The following is a 16,770-nucleotide window of genomic DNA, read 5'->3' on the forward strand; positions in this document are numbered from 1 at the left end:
GAGGGCCTCAGCTAAAGGCATGGCTCAGACAATCTCTGCGCGGCGGTGGCTTTGGCTGAAACATTGGTCTGCTGACCACGCCTCTAAATCCCGCCTGGCTAGATTGCCTTTTAAAGGCAAGCTGCTCTTTGGGGTCGAGCTGGACAAAATCGTGACCGATCTCGGCACGTCTAAGGGCAAGAAATTACCAGAGGTCAGGGCTCGGGCTAGTACTCGTCCCGGTACCTCCAGAGGACGGTTGCAGGAAGCCCGTCGGTACCGCCCGGGCAAGTCGGGTTCCTCTGCCCCCTCTTCCTTCAAGAGGAATTTCTCCCCCAAGCAGCATTCCTTTCGCAGAGACCGCCGTCCCGGAGGTGCTTCCTCCGGTCCTCCCCCAGGGTCTCGTACCCAATGACGGGGCCTTGGTCCACGCCCCAGTACAGATTGGAGGACGGCTGTCCTCGTTTCTGGGCGAGTGGACCACAATAACTTCAGACGCGTGGGTGCTGGAAGTCATCAGAGACGGCTACAAGCTAGAGTTCTGCCGACCCTTAAAAGACGGGTTTGTACTCTCTCCCTGCAAGTCTCCGGTCAAAGCTGTGGCAGGGCAGCAGACCTTGGACAATCTGATCCGCCTGGGCGCGGTCGTTCCTGTGCCAGAAAGTCAGCTTGGCAAGGGACGTTACTCCATTTACTTTGTGGTACCAAAGAAAGGAGGTTCTGTCCGGCCTATCCTCGACCTCAAAGGGGTCAATCGGGCCTTGAAAGTGCGGCACTTTCGCATGGAGACTGTCCGCTCTGTTATAGCGGCAGTGAAGGCAGGAGAGTTCTTGGCTTCCTTGGACATCAAGGAAGCGTACCTGCATATTCCCATCTGGCCTCCTCATCAACGCTTCCTGCGTTTTGCAGTCCTGGGACGACACTTCCAGTTCAGAGCCCTCCCATTCGGGTTGGCTACTGCTCCGCGGACCTTTTCCAAAGTAATGGTGGTCATCGCGGCCTTCCTACGAAAGGAAGGGATACAAGTCCATCCTTATCTGGACGACTGGTTGATCCGAGCCCCCTCTTATGCAGAGTGCGGCAAAGCTGTGGACCGGGTAGTTGCTCTTTTGAGCTCCCTGGGATGGATCATCAACTGGGAGAAGAGCCAGCTGCGCCCGACTCAGTCCCTGGAGTACCTGGGAGTTCGATTCGACACCCAAGTGGGCAGAGTGTTCCTGCCAGACAATCGGATTGTCAAACTTCAGGCTCAGGTGGACCAGTTCCTGGGAGCCTCTCCTCTTCGGGCTTGGGACTATGTGCAGCTGTTGGGCTCTATGACGGCCACGATGGAAGTAGTGCCCTGGGCCAGGGCTCATATGAGACCACTTCAACACTCCTTGCTGCAGCGCTGGACTCCGATGTCGGAGGATTATGCTGTGCGACTTCCCTTGGACCCAGCAGTGCGCAAGGCGCTGAGCTGGTGGATGCAGACAGACAAATTGTCTGCGGGAATGCCTCTGGTGACCCCAGAGTGGATTGTCGTCACGACGGACGCCTCTTTGTCGGGCTGGGGAGCCCACTGCTTGGGAAGGACAGCGCAGGGGCTCTGGTCTCCTGCAGAGGCAAAGTGGTCTATCAACCTCCTGGAACTCAGAGCCATTCGGTTGGCGCTTTTGGAGTTCATCCCGGTACTGGTGTGGAAGCCTGTACGGGTCCTGTCGGACAATGCCAAGGCTGTGGCCTATGTCAACCGCCAGGGAGGTACCAAGAGCGCCCCTCTAGCCAAGGAGGCTATGTATCTTTGCCAGTGGGCGGAAGCGAACCTGGAGCAGCTTTCAGCGGCCCACATTGCCGGAGTCATGAATGTCAAGGCGGACTTTCTCAGTCGCCATACCTTGGAGCCCGGAGAGTGGCAGCTATCTGCTCAGGCGTTCTTGGACATCACGAAGCGCTGGGGCCAGCCGAGCCTAGATCTGATGGCGTCATCGGCCAATTGCCAAGTGCCGCGCTTCTTCAGCAGAGGACGGGACCCTCGATCCCTGGGAGTAGATGCTCTTCTCCAACAGTGGCCGACACAAGAGCTCCTCTATGTGTTGCCGCCCTGGCCCATGTTGGGCAGGGTGCTAGACCGGGTGGCAAAGCATCCCGGCAGGGTAATCCTGGTGGGTCCGGATTGGCCCAGGCGTCCCTGGTATGCGGACTTGATCAGGCTCTCAGTGGACGATCCTCTGCGACTGCCAGTGGATCAGGGCCTGTTGCATCAGGGTCCCGTGGTGATGGAGGATCCCTCCCCCTTTGGTCTTACGGCCTGGCTATTGAGCGGCAGCGTCTGAGGAAGAAGGGCTTCTCAGACAAGGTCATCGCCACTATGCTGAGAGCGAGGAAGCGCTCTACTTCTACTGCTTACGCCAGGGTTTGGCGTATCTTTGCAGCGTGGTGTGAAGCAGGCTCTCTTTCTCCCTTCACTGCTCCAATTTCTTCAGTGTTGGCGTTCCTGCAAGAAGGTCTGGAGAAAGGCCTGTCGCTCAGTTCCCTTAAAGTCCAGGTAGCGGCTCTGGCTTGCTTCAGGGGCCGCCTGAAGGGTGCTTCCCTGGCTTCACAGCCAGATGTGGTGCGCTTTCTCAAGGGAGTTAATCACCTGCGCCCTCCTCTGCACTCAGTGGTGCCTGCATGGAATCTCAACCTGGTGCTAAGAGCATTGCAGAAGCCGCCTTTTGAACCCTTGTCGAGGGCATCTCTGAAAGACCTGACGTTGAAAGCAGTCTTTTTGGTGGCTATCACTTCAGCCAGAAGAGTTTCCGAGCTCCAGGCGCTCTCATGTCGAGAGCCTTTTCTGCAGTTCAGTGAGGCAGGAGTGACTATTCGCACAGTGCCTTCCTTTCTGCCCAAGATTGTTTCTCGCTTCCATGTGAATCAGCAGCTCTGTCTCCCTTCCTTTCGTAGGGAGGACTACCCAGAGGAGTACTCTGCTCTTAAATATCTGGATGTGAGACGAGTCATCATCAGATACTTGGAAGTGACCAATGATTTCCGGAAATCGGATCATCTGTTTGTCCTGTTTGCAGGTCCTCGTAAGGGTCTGCAGGCTGCTAAGCCTACAGTGGCAAGATGGGTCAAGGAAGCCATTGCAGCGGCTTATGTGGCCGCGGGGAAGGTGCCGCCTATCCAGCTGAAGGCTCACTCCACGAGAGCTCAGGCGGCCTCGATGGCAGAGGCCGGATCCGTCTCCTTGGAAGAGATATGCAAGGCGGCAACTTGGGCTTCGGCTCATACATTCTCCAAGCATTACCGGTTGACTGTGGCTGCACGGGCGGAGGCCCGGTTTGGAGCTTCAGTGTTGAGGTCAGGGATTTCTATGTCCCGCCCTGGGTGAGTACTGCTTCGGTACATCCCACCAGTCTATGGATTGATCAGCTTGATGATATGGAAGGTAAAATTATGTATAATCATACCTGATAATTTTCTTTCCATTAATCATAGCTGATCAATCCATAGCCCCTCCCAGATATCTGTACTGTTTTTATTCTGGTTGCATTTCAGGTTCAAGTTTAGTCTTCAGTTACTTCAGAAAGACTTCGTGTTCAAGTTCTTCCTTCACTTGGATTCTTCAAGAGTTGAGACGAGTTTGTGTTACAGTGAGCTGCTGCATTCCTCTCCCCTCCGTTTTACGGGGCTGGATTGAGATTTAAATTCTGCCGGCACTCCCTCCCGCTTCGTGCGGCTGTAGGGCAGCTTTGTACCCCTCCCGCTTCGGCGGTGTTAGGGTCAGTCAGCTCCTCCCGCGGTTGCGGTTGCAGGATAAGCCAGATCCCCCCGCATCGGCGGGTGTGGTGTCCCTCCCCCGCTCCGCGGGGATGAGCTGGACGGATTCCCCTCCCCCACTTGTGTGGGGATGAGCTGGGTTAATTCCCCTCCCCCGTTTCGGCGGTGGTGAGCTGGGCAGAGTGTCCCTTCGTGGGTGTAATTCTCTAAGTGCTGAGTCCTGCGGATGGAGCTTTGATATCGACATACTGAGGAGTTTCCGGCAGCACATGACCACATATAGGGAGGCAAAAGTTTGCTCTCTATCTCCACCTGCTGGTAGATGGACACAACCCACCAGTCTATGGATTGATCAGCTATGATTAATGGAAAGAAAATTATCAGGTATGATTATACATAATTTTACCATTTCTCTGTTTATATTGGATTACAGATGGACATTTTATAATATGTGAGCTAAATGATTTGTAAAAATGCACTTCAAAATAATAATTTTAAAAAGCTGTAGAAAACACTTGTCAAAGGGCCCTGTTTGCTAAGGTGCACTAGCATTTTTAGTGCCTGCTAAAAATTAGTGTGCGCCAGGGGCGTAGCTACGTGGGGCCACGGGGGCCTGGGCCCCTGTAGATTTGGTCCTGGACCCCCCTGCCGACGACCCTCTCAACCCCCCCCAGAAACAGAATGAAGCCTTGCAGATCAAGGCTTTGTTCTGTTTCAGTGAGTCTGACGTCCTGCACTTACAACGTGCAGGACGTCAGAAACAGAACGAAGCGGGAAGCAAGAGGACCTCAGCTGGCGGGGATTGGGGTCCTTCGCCAGCAAAGGTAGGCGACGACGGCGGCAGGGGAGGGTTGGTGGTGGGAGGGGGGGGTCTAGAGGGTCATCGGCAGGGGGGGCAAAGTTGGTGGGGGGGGGGGGTCGGCGGCGCTGGGGGGGCTAAAATATGCCCCCTCACCTGGGCTCTGGACCCCCCTCCCACCGAAGTCTGGCTATGCCCCTGGCGTGCGCTAATGCTAGAGACACCCATGGGAATATATGGGTGTCTCTAGCATTAGAGTGCGCTAAAAACACCAGTGTGCCTACAGCACGACTTAGTAAACAGGGCTCAAAGTTTGTAACTGAAAGTTTAACATTAATTACATTATTTTTTACAAATTTGAGTACAGTACCTACATTTTGATCTGTATTATGTAAAGAAACAGCAGATGCTAAACTATCTCAACTTAGTAGTATGTGAGATAAAATTGTTCAAAAGAACATGTGGAGAAGCATTTTTGATGTCTAAGTCCGACTTTGAACATTTTGCTCAAAACATCCAGAATCCGAATATGTCCATCTTTTTATTTTTTTTTTCCTAAAATGGCCACTTGCTAGATGTTTTTGTGCTCAGTGCATTTATCTTTTTGGTCCATTTTCAAAAAAAAAAAAAAAAGTCCAAGTAATAAATGCACAAAATCAAGGCATTGGGATGTAGGAGGAGCCAGCATTCTTAGTAGACTGGCCACAAAGACATCCCAGCAGAGCAGTGGGGCGCCCTAGGGGACACTGCAGTGGACATCACCTAAAAGCTCCTTGGTACACATCTCCCCGTTGTTCCCTTATTTTGTATATTGAGCCCTCCAAAACTCACTAAAACCCCACTGCACCCAACTGTACACCACTACAATAGCTTTTATGGCTGTAGGTGTCACCTGTATGCGGTACAGTATGCTTTTGGTGGGTTTTGGAGAGCTCACACTTCCCACCACAAGTGTAACAGTTAGAGTGGATTATGGGCCTGGGTTCCCTTCTCCATAGTGCACTGCACCAACCACTAGGCTACTCCAGGGACCTGCTTGCTGCTTTAATAGGACTGGCTATAACATCTGAAGCTGTCATAGAGGCTGGTATGTACTGTTTCTTGTACATCTTTGGGGAGTGGGTGGGTTGGAAGGGGATCAATGACCACTAGGGCAGTAAAGAGGGGGGGGGGGGGGTCATTCCTTTATTCCTCCAGTGGTCATCTGGTCATTTAGGGCACTTTTGTGTGACAGGTGTTATTAAAACAGGTGTGGCTCAAAATGCCTTAGCTTTTGTCCTGGACGTTTTTGTTCCGTGCAGATCTTAAGAATGCCCAAATCTCACCCTTAACATGCCCCCAACACACCACCTTGAGACTTGGATGCACTGCAGACGAACTATGTAGTAAAACGTCTGGAAAATGGATTTTGAAAATACCGATTTGGATGTTTGGGTGAGAAAAAACGTCCAAATGCTGCTTTATGCTACATTTTAGATGCTTTTCTTTTGAAAATGAGCCCCATAGTGGCCCTTTTACTAAGCATCTAACACAGGGTTTACTGCAAAGTAGTTTACTGGCATGCTTTCATAGAAGGAAGTTTCTGCTTATATGGAAGTATGCACCCCAGTGGTAATACTGTGAAACTAACACTAGAAGTCATAGGTGCCATTTTGGGGAAGGTGCTGACCCAGGTGACAGCAGAGGGTGAGTGCTGCCACCTGGGACCCACTGAACTACCAAAGATGCTCCCAGGTAAGTCCAGGGTGGGTGGAGGGGAAAGGTAGGGGTCTGACAGGATGGGCTTTTGCTGTCGGGGGATGGGGCTTATTGTGGATGGGATTGGAGGATAGGAGTGATTGTGTGGATGGCGTCCAGGGACAGTTTGAACGTTGGGGAAGGGATTGGAGGACAGTTTGGATGTTGGGAACGGGGTTGGAGGACAGTCTGGATGTTGGGGATGGGATTGGGGGGCAGAGGTGATGGTGGGGAAGTGACTGTTGGTTGTATTGCAGCTAGGAAAAGGGATGGGGGGGTAAATTGCTGCACCGCGTTTCATGCAGTGCCTGATAGCACAGGTGTTCCTGCATTATCAGGCACTGTATGTGCCATGCATGGTGTCTGTGCTGCGGTAAATGCAGGGAAGATGCAGGACACACCCCCTGCATTTATCACACGTTACTGTTTGCATTAAATGTGAGGTAAATGCAAAATGTACCACAGGTTAGTAAAAGGACCCCTGGCTTTGAAGGGTAGAATTTCATTCACTTCCTCCAGTGTTAATGAAAGCTACAATTTTTATTTGTTTATAAAGCCTGTAACGTAGTATTTATTTAGTAAAATAATTCTCTTTCTTTCTGATACTTTTCCTTTTAGTTGTTCTCTATATAAACTGTTACCCAAATTAAAAATCCTTAATGGTGAAAACTTGAGCTCCGAAGAGTGCTCTAAAGAAAGAATCCAATATAAGGGACCAGAAGATTTCCTGGCTTTCTGTCAAGCTCAGCTTAAAGATCATGACTTGTTACTCAAACGACGCGACAGTGAACTCGAGTAGGTATCTTTATGCATGCTATATACTAGAGAGAGGACTAACATGTTTTTCAAACATAAGCTATTTCATCCTATGCGATTTTATGCAGGTGAAACTGTATTATTTGTGCGAGTGTACAGGATGGTTGAGGGTTGTTTGAGTATGTAGTGTACTTGTGAAAAATATCATAGACACGAATCACTTCTGAGAATAATCTGTCCATATTGGTAGCACCATATTTGGTCTCTACTGGCAGCCTAGAATAAGGGACAATGTTGAGAAAACTTTGACGTTTATGTATTCAATTACAGAGCTTCCCTGTAGGCTCGGTTTTTCATTTTAGTTGCATGCTGCTGTGTAATACAACAAAGGAATTCTGGTGAGTTTAGAGAATGTATATTGCATTAATTAATTTAGATAGATTTATAATTGCATGCACACAATGATGTTCCTAGTGTTTCAAAATTATACTTCTTTTTAGACTTTAGTTGTGCCAGAGGAACCTTTTTCCAGTCTAGTCATGCTTTAATGTTTTTGAAACTTTTGGTGCATTGAATAGATGCATTAATTTGTATTGTCACATTCAACCGAATTTACAATTTTGTTTTTCTATTAATGGCCATGTGCTAATTTCCCCATTAGCAATGTGGCCATTAGCGTGTGAGCCCCTACCGGTAAAAGCTTACACGCTAACCACATGCTAATCAGCACACGGCAAAGTAGCTGCACTAACCGATTAGCATAGAACACACCTACTCTCTGCCCCCAGACCTGCCCCTGGAGCTAAAAAGGACGTCCTTGGTATTTTCAAAACGAAAGATGGACGTCCATCTTTTTTCGAAAATGACCTTCTCCCCACCTCCGAATTTGGACATCTTTGTAAAGTCCAAATTCCGACTTAGACGTTTCTTTCGAAAATGCCCCTCTTTGTGTACTTTTTACCCCTAGGCTTAGCACAGTATGAAAATATGTGTATAATTTCACTATTAAAAATTGCAACTGGAGCAAAGTATGTGTGGCCACTTGGATCCGCTTTTTCTGAAGGCAGAACCTTGCTAGAAATGCAATAAATATATGCATTCTACCTCCTGGGACCTATACCTGTCCCCGCTGAGGGAGGGCAGTCCTTAAAGAGCCACATTTGCAGATAATGTGGTTTTTACCTGCGTAAATCAGACCTAATTGTCATCTCTGTGTTCATCTTTCCAAAAATCTAAGCATCATTTTAAAATTTCATGGCCACACCTGTTAAATTCCTGGAGAATTATCATATTTTGCCAAGGCACTCTTTAGCTTCTAACCTTCACATTTTCAGTGTATCTGCCTTTTTATCTAATGCATTATAGTTTGATGGCTTTTTACTGCTCGTAACATGCATTGCCTCACAGTGTCCAGAAACCTGCTTTTTCCTTCCTTTTTCCTCTAGTGTGGAATGTAGTCGCAGTTCATTGCCTGAATTAGCACAGTTTACAACCATAATAGGGTTGTGACCATACTGACAGGGGATTCTGTAGGAGAGCGACTGTCCTTCCTTAGTCATGCAGTAATGAGAATGGTGTTGTAGAAATAGGAGTATAAAAAACAGAAGAGGGCTAGATGCACTAAACCTTAACAACCCTTTAAGGAAGGAAATTCCTAACCGTTGCATGCATTAAAGGCCTTTTTCCTACGAAGCAAGCAGCTAACGAAAACGGAATGCAAAGGAGAAACTACCATTGAAATGTGGACAATTCGGAATGCACTAACCATACCAATGATTGCAACGAATCATTTACCGTCAGAAATTTTACGTGTGCTCAGACCTGTCGTTAAGGCCTGAGCTATCATCTCCCCGCTGCCCCCTGCACCATAAAAATCCAAGCCAGCATGTTTTAAAAGAAAAGTGAGATACAAACACAAACACGTGGCTCTCCGCTTTCCCCTGCATCATTACAAAACAAAACATACTGCTTCTCCCTGCAGCTTAAAAATCCTGTCTCTCCCCTTCTACTACTACTACTACTTCTACTTAGCATTTCTATAGCTCCAACAGCTTTGAAAATTAACACCCTAAAGCCAATTTTCCCAGTACTGTAAACAAACTGCAAAGAGGTCTTTTGTTTCAAAAGGGGATTTACGAGGGTCGGTTGTTCTTTTTAGAGTTATCTTCAACTGCACTCTTCTGCTAGATCAGACAGCTAAATGGCTTGCAGGTCGGGATCCCCCCCTCGCACGCCCCAGTCTGACGTAAGCAACCTACGTAGGTTTAATACGTTTGTGGCTGCTCTGCGCATGCTTAAGGAGCAAATTAAGGACGGGGATAACGTACGCTTGATACATTGTACTTTTCAATACCGCACCGAACATTTCTGAGCTGTTTTTTTTTTGTGCATTCTTCGTTGTTTCAAATTCGTTAAGCACTTTTACGATTTAGATTTTTTAACGTTTGGTTGATGCATCTAGCCCAAAGGGAACAAAGTACAAACAAAAGTCCAAGCAGCAAAACAAAAAGTACCAGGAGCCTTCAAAAAAAAAAAAGAATAAAAGCTTGAATCAAATGTTTAGATGAAACAATCCTAGAGTGGACCCGACATGGTCCGTGTTTCGGCGCGCAGCGCCTGCGTCAGGGGTCGCAAAGTGTAGCACAGAGCGTTCTGATGTGGACTGGAAGCAATATGCTGTACCATCGTGCTATCCCTTTGTACAATATCAAGCGGAGAAATACTCTCACGAGTGAACTTAATTCTTTACTGATCTCGTGACCGGAATAAGTTCACTCGTGAGAGTATTTCTCCGCTTGATATTGTACAAAGGGATAGCACGATGGTACAGCATATTGCTTCCAGTCCACATCCGAGCGCTCTGTGCTACGCTTCGCGACCCCTGACGCATGCGCTGCGCGCCGAAACACGGACCGTGTCGGGTCCACTCTAGGATTGTTGTAGAAATAGGAACAGAAAGAGAAGCAAACCTTATGAAGAAAAGCAGTCTTTATTGGTTCATCAGTACTCCCAGAATTGACATACAAGTGCTCAACGTGGCCACATTTCACCAAAACTGGCTGCATCAAGGTAAAAAAACCAGCTGGTGTAAAACCTTAAACTTCACCAACACTTAACCTCCTTCTGGGTTAGTTTGAAACCAAGAAAGACTGCTTTTCTTTATGTTTCTCTTTCTGTTCCATGTAGGATCTAGTAGACCGTTTGCCTTTTTGTTTTCTCACTGTTGTACATGACAGTCAAGTGAAAGGCACTAATATTTACTCACCCATTGTGCATGTAAATGTTTAGAAAACTAGTGTATATATGTCAGCATGTTATATAATCAGGCCTATAGGGCTGAAAAAATATACTAAGGATTATGGGTCTCCTCAGGAAGAAGTGGGACCTGTGCAGAGTGCCCCATTCAACTCTGGCCGCCTTGTTGGCCAGATTGGATGGATCGTGCAAGTCTATCTGCCAACATTTACTGTGTTACTATGGGGCTTATTTTCAAAGCACATGAATGTTTCAAAATGGCAAAAAAAAAACCAAAACCAAAGAACTGTCCATCTGCCAAAAATGTCCAGATTGTGATGCAGAATTTGGATGTCTATAGTGTGGGTCATTCAAATAACAAGGAGGTATGTTTTGGGCAGGACTAATAGCAATAATCGAATGGGAAAAAAATGCCCAAGTCTCAAAAGATCCCGGAGATTTATATTTAGTCTTGTTTCAGTCAACTCCAGGGTACAAAAAGGTGCTCTGATTGAACAGTTGACCATTGGAGGGATTAAAGTATGACCCTTCATTAATCCTCCAACGGTTACTGTCCCCTGAAGTGAAACCAAAAAGAGTAGCAGGCATCAGGTATTATAGGCATTCTGGACAAAATAGAAAGCAGGTCTGAGGAATACCCTAGTGGTCAGTGCAGTGGACTGTAAACCAGGGAACCCAGGGTCAATTCCCACTTAAGCTCTCATTTCAAACAGAAAACCTTGATGTATTTCTTTTTTTGAAAATGGCTGTGAGATGGTGATTTTTTTTTTTTTATGTTATGGGCAGGATGTCCCAATTGAGACTTGGATGTTCTTTCAGAATATCTCTGCATGCATGTTGCCTAAGGGAGTCTTTTACATAGGCAAGTTGGCGTTTTTAGCACACTTTAAAAAATAGGCGCCGTCTGAAGATGCCCATAGGAATACATTGATGTCTTTAGCATTTAGCGCACACCTATTTTTAAAGCACGCGAAAAACGCCAGAGCGCCTACATAAAAGACTCCCTAAATGCATTCTGCAGATACCTGCTTAACTTCCATAGTGCGTATTTGCAAGGTGGATGTATACATGGATGGGGCTCCCAATTACATGCATAACAGATCCCTGAGGTACACCATCTGTCAGTTGGTGTACCTCAGGGATCTGTCCTGGGACCTCTTCTTTTCTCCATCTATACTTCTTCCTTTGGTACTCTGATCTCATCCCATGGTTTTCAGTATCATTACGCTGATGACTCCCAGATCTACCTCTCCACACCAGAAATCTCAGCCGAAATCCAGGCCAAAGTATCAGCCTGCCTGTCTGACATTGCTGCCTGGATGTCTCAGCGCCATCTGAAACTAAACATGACCAAGACTGAGCTTCTTATCTTTCCCCATAAACCAACCTCTCCTCCTCCCCCATTCTCTATTTCTGTGGATAACACTCTCATCCTTCCTGTCTCATCAGCTCATAACCTTGGGGTCATCTTCGACTCCTCCCTCTCCTTCTCTGCACATATTCAGCAGACTGCTAAAACCTGTCGTTTCTTTCTCTATAATATCAGCAAAATTCACCCTTTCCTTTCTGAGCACACTACCAGAACCCTCATCCACACTCTTATCACCTCTCGCTTAGACTATTGCAACTTGCTTTTCACAGGTCTCCCACTTAGCTATCTTGCTCCTCTTCAATCTGTTCAAAATTCTGCTGCACGACTAATATTCTGCCAGTGTCATTATGCTCGTATTAGCCCTCTCCTCAAGTCACTTCACTGGCTTCTTATCCGTTTTCGCATACAGTACAAACTCCTCTTATTGACCTATAAGTGCATTCACTCTGCAGCTCCTCAGTACCTCTCCACTCTCATCTCTCCCTACATTTTTCCCCGGGAACTCCGTTCACTGGGTAAATCTCTCTTATCTGCACCCTTCTCCTCCACTGCTAACTCCAGACTCCTTTCCTTTTATCTTGCTGCACCATATGCCTGGAATAGACTTCCTGAGCCGGTACGTCAAGCTCCATCTTTGGCCGTCTTCAAATCTAAGCTAAAACCCCACCTTTTTGATGCGCTTTTAACTCCTGACCCTTACTCACTTGTTCAGAACCCTTATTTTATCATCCTCACTTTAATATTCCCTTATCTCTTGTTTGTCCTGTTTGTCTGTCCTAATTAGATTGTAAGCTCTGTCGAGCAGGGACTGTCCCTTCATGTTCAAATGTACAGCGCTGTATACATCTAGTAGCGCTTTAGAAATGATAAGTAGTAGTATAACTTACAGAATATTGTAAGTTAGATGCGTCCCTGCCACTTCCACCTGATCTATAGCTGGGGTAAGTGCAGGCACCTGAATGTCAGGCACTCTTGATAGCAGATTACACTAGTATCCTATGATGGAACCTAATCACCCAGGTTCTGGTATGGTATAGGCTCCATACATGCACCCTCGGGGTGCCTAAATGGAGACATCCTTCGATACAAACAACTAATTATTACCTGAATTGGTTATTACTCTATGTACCATTAACTTTCTCTTTGTTTCATGTACAATTTCTCATTCATAATAGATTTTCTAAATGTTAAACATCCATAGTTATCCCAGTATGTTTATGATACTATATTGTAAAATTGGATTTTTACAACAAATTACTTTCTTATGCATTATTCTTGGTTATGCATCCTGTACTGTTTATTGTAAGCCACATTGGACTCAAACTTGTTTGGAATAATGTGGGATATAAATGTCACAAATAAATTAATATCATATTTCACCTTGGCCAAATATATTTTTTCCTCAAATCTGCTATGTCAGTTCGCTTACATATGTTGAGCATTTTTATTGTTTGCTGTGTATTTTATTTCATTATGGCAACATGGAATTAGATAATTGAAAACAAATTCAGGTTACTGAAGCATTATGTGTCATAATGCTGCTGAGCGAAGTGGTAGAGTTATTGAGTTCATCTTTATATCCGTGCAATATTAAGTAAATTGTATTTGCATTATTTTCCAAAGAGGCATAAATAGCCAGTTGGCAAACCGTGGCGCCTCGAATCTATGAGCTCATGTTCAAAATGTATGTTACAAACATTCTGCCAAATGTATAAATGCATAATTTCTATTTCCATGATAAGCTAATACTTAATTCTATATTAATATGGACTTTACCCAAACATGCTTTTTCCCTAAGCAGTTCTTACCAGATATTTTGCAGCTAACGGGATAACTAGATTTTCATTTCTTTGCCTTTGTTCTACTAGACCTTATAATATATTTTTTGGCTTGCAGGCTTTCTTCAAACATTTTTATGTATTAAATAATATATTGCCAAAGATAAAAGTCAGACTGCTTTAAAAGATTTTATTAAGATTGTAAAGCCCTCAGGAACTTTTCTATATTAATGTTTTGCTGATTTTTATAGGAACAGACTTGCATGAGTTCTGTTTGGTACATAAGCAGAATATTCCATTTTACAAATAACTGCAGTGCTTATTTTAACCTTTTTCAGTGTTATAAAACCTCCTGTGAAGGTTTACTCTCAGGATACCAAAAAGGGGAGATATTTCTACAGGGAGTAGAGCTTGTACAGAGCAAATAAATGTGACTTAGAGCCCTAAGGCAGCTTAATTACTTCCTCCCCCTAAAAGGCCAAATTTTATCCATAAAGAAGGGGCCCGCAACGGGGGTGCAGCAAAGGTGGAGCAATAGTCAGCTCCTAAACAGTCACAAACCTGTTCAAAAAGGCATACCCCACTGACCCAACATAAAAGCCTGAATACCTGCAACACAACGAAACCAAAGCTCGTAATGGACATAACTTAACTCTTCCTCTCTAAGATCCCCTAATGTGTCTGTCACACATGAACCTTATTCTACCACAGGATCGCCTTGTATTTGTTCATACCGGAATTGGCGAACACCGATACCAACCTGTTCACAAAGGCATACCAGAATGATCCCACCTGAACCCTCCAACACAATCGAAACTGCTACCAGAACTGGACAAAACTTAACTCTCTTTCCTTGAATACTTATATACTGTGTCGCCTATGATCATTAACACTTGACCATTCTGTATTTCTCTTACCGGAACTGGCGATCGCCATCACGGTACTATGTAAGCCACATTGAGCCTGCAAAAAGGTGGGAAAATGTGGGATACAAATGTAATAAACAAGTTAGGGGCATAGGAGCCAGCTCTGTGGCATCAATATTTGAGTAAACTCATTGAGACTGTGTCCAGGGAGGAGTAATTTCCATATGGTTTAGCACCCCCAAACATTTTGAAAAGTTGGCTCCCGTGGTTAGGGGTTTAAAATTAGGACTGTGATCCTAATTTTAAAGAGAGATTAGCAGTCAGAGAGAGATTCACTGGTGCTAGTTAAATGGACAGTGCTGCTGACTGTACGAATAAAGGGAAGTATTGGTTCCAGGCTTCCAGCATATATCTGTATATTATGACCAATGTTCTTATAGCACGTTATTTACCTACGTACTGGCTTCACAAGCTAGGCAGGGCTGCTGCAAAATTACACCTAAGGGGACCTACTCAGCATCTTTATTGAAGCAACCCACGGTGCAGGCAGGTACAGCTCTCAGCATAGTTTAAGCTGCCTCCCCAGTATACCAGCAAAGTCCATAAGAATCTAACAGGCAGAAACTGCAAGGGATGTGGCCAGCAAAGGGTGGAAAATGAAAGGATGCACCAGGTGGCTGTTATTTATTTATTTATGCACTAGTAGAAAAGTACCGTTTCAGACAGAAATGAAACGGACGCTAGCAAGGTCCCCCCCCTCCCCCAGTTCCAGACCCCCCCCCCCCCGTTCCAGACCCCCCTCGGAGTTCCAGACCCCTCCCTCCCGCTCCAAGTTCCAGACCCCCCATGTCGCGACCCTCTGGAGCCCCCCTTCCCGCCGCCAAACCTCCCCAGCCGCCGTCGCGTACCTGTGCTGGCGGGGGACCCCAACCCCCGCCAGCCCGTCTTCCCAAATTCTTTTAAAAAGGAAGCGGGGCACCGCAGGCAGCCATCGGCTGTCAGCTGTGCATCCGCTTCTCTTCTCACCTTTGACGTCACTGCCCCTGGTGAAGAACCCCGGAGGAGCGTACTGCGCAGCGACGTTAGAGAAGGAGTGGATGCACAGCTGACAGCCGATGGCTGCCTGCAGTGCCCCGCTTCCTTTTTAAAAGCATTTTTGCAGGGTTTTTTGTATCGGACAGAGGGGGGGGGGGGGTACCGGCGCTTAGCTGATGTAGGACAGAGGCGGGGGGGGGTTAGCAGCAGTGACCTGTTTGGGGGGGGATGGTGGAGCAGTGGCTGGGGAGGGTGGAGCAGTGGGTGTTGCGGCCTCGGGGTGGGGTGGAGGGGGGAGCGGTGGCAACATGTGGGTGGGGGTGGAGGGTGGTAGTGGTGGTAACTTTGGGGGGTTGGAGGGGTGAGGGGCGTTGACTTTGGGGGGGCATGAGCTGATGTTGGACAGAGGGGGGCTGGCTCTTAGTGGTGTAGATCGATGTCTGCCACGCCCTCGTGTCAAACGTGATGACATCGAGGGCGGAGCGATGCGATTGGTTGAGTGCCATTGCTCCGCCCTCGACGTCATCACGTTTGACGCGAGGGCGGGGCAAACACTCATGGGCAAATTTCGATCTACACCACCATAAATTTAGAACGTTGGGACTTGTGGAGGCTTCATTAGAACGTTGGGGTTGTGAATTATGTCTGGATGGGGTGTGGCTGAGGGCGGGTCTATGAGTGTGAGTGAGTGAGTGTGCTGACAGCCTAGCCTACCAACAGTACAGGGCTTCAGTGTTTCCCTACCACACAGTGAGCTTCAGAACGTTGGAGGTGAGAATTATTTATATAGATTCTTGTATCCCACTGTTATCCAGAAACAAGTTTCGGTTCAAAGTGGCTTACAATTTATATTTTGGTGGAGTTACAATAGTGTTGTGCTATAAGGAGAGGGTATCTATAGTTTGTGTGGTTATTCACAGCGTTTTTGAAGAGATAGATATGAAGTGGAAAAGGTAGTAGTAACTTTCGTGTTCAATTGTAGAGTTGTGTTCATATATAGTTTTTGAAGAGGTAGATTTGAAAGGAAGGCGACGATATCTTTGTGATGAGCTGTAGAATTTTTTTTGAAGCGGTAGGTTTTCATTTTCCCTGGGCGGTCACCAGAATTAACGATCCGTAACTGTCAATGGCAGTTTCTGTCTTACCAGTAGCAGTCTTGCAAGCCTCTGTCTTTTACTGCCCTTCAGTCTTGTTTCCTCACATTCTTCTACCTGCAGATCCCGTCCTTTTCCCTGATGGCTGTTTTTTTTAAATCTTGTAAAGTACTCTCTCCAATTTGGATTTTCTCATTCTGTGCTGAACTAGTTCTCCTATTGCAGATTGACATTCCGGGGGTCTTTTTAATTCTTCCTGTGATAGTTCCCCTCTAACAGTTGCATCTTCTACTATCCTCTATCTACCTCTATGTATTATTGCTTTCCAAATAATATATTCAAGTCTTTTCCTCTC

At 46.5% G+C, this 16,770-nt stretch overlaps 1 protein-coding gene across 4 annotated transcripts in view; it reads left to right on the plus strand.

The window, feature by feature from the left end:
* The window catches only part of LRRIQ1 (leucine rich repeats and IQ motif containing 1), a 211,335-nt gene that overhangs the window by 82,139 nt on the left and 112,426 nt on the right, over nt 1–16,770 (plus strand). For all 4 annotated transcript variants that reach the window (XM_030214743.1, XM_030214745.1, XM_030214744.1 and 1 more), the window contains exon 14: nt 6,878–7,054. In XM_030214743.1, the coding sequence (XP_030070603.1) occupies nt 6,878–7,054 (177 nt within the window). The remainder of the gene's footprint in view (nt 1–6,877; nt 7,055–16,770) is intronic.

Source organism: Microcaecilia unicolor, chromosome 9, assembly GCF_901765095.1.
Source record: "Microcaecilia unicolor chromosome 9, aMicUni1.1, whole genome shotgun sequence".
In the NCBI taxonomy this organism is placed as follows: Eukaryota; Metazoa; Chordata; class Amphibia; order Gymnophiona; family Siphonopidae; genus Microcaecilia; species Microcaecilia unicolor.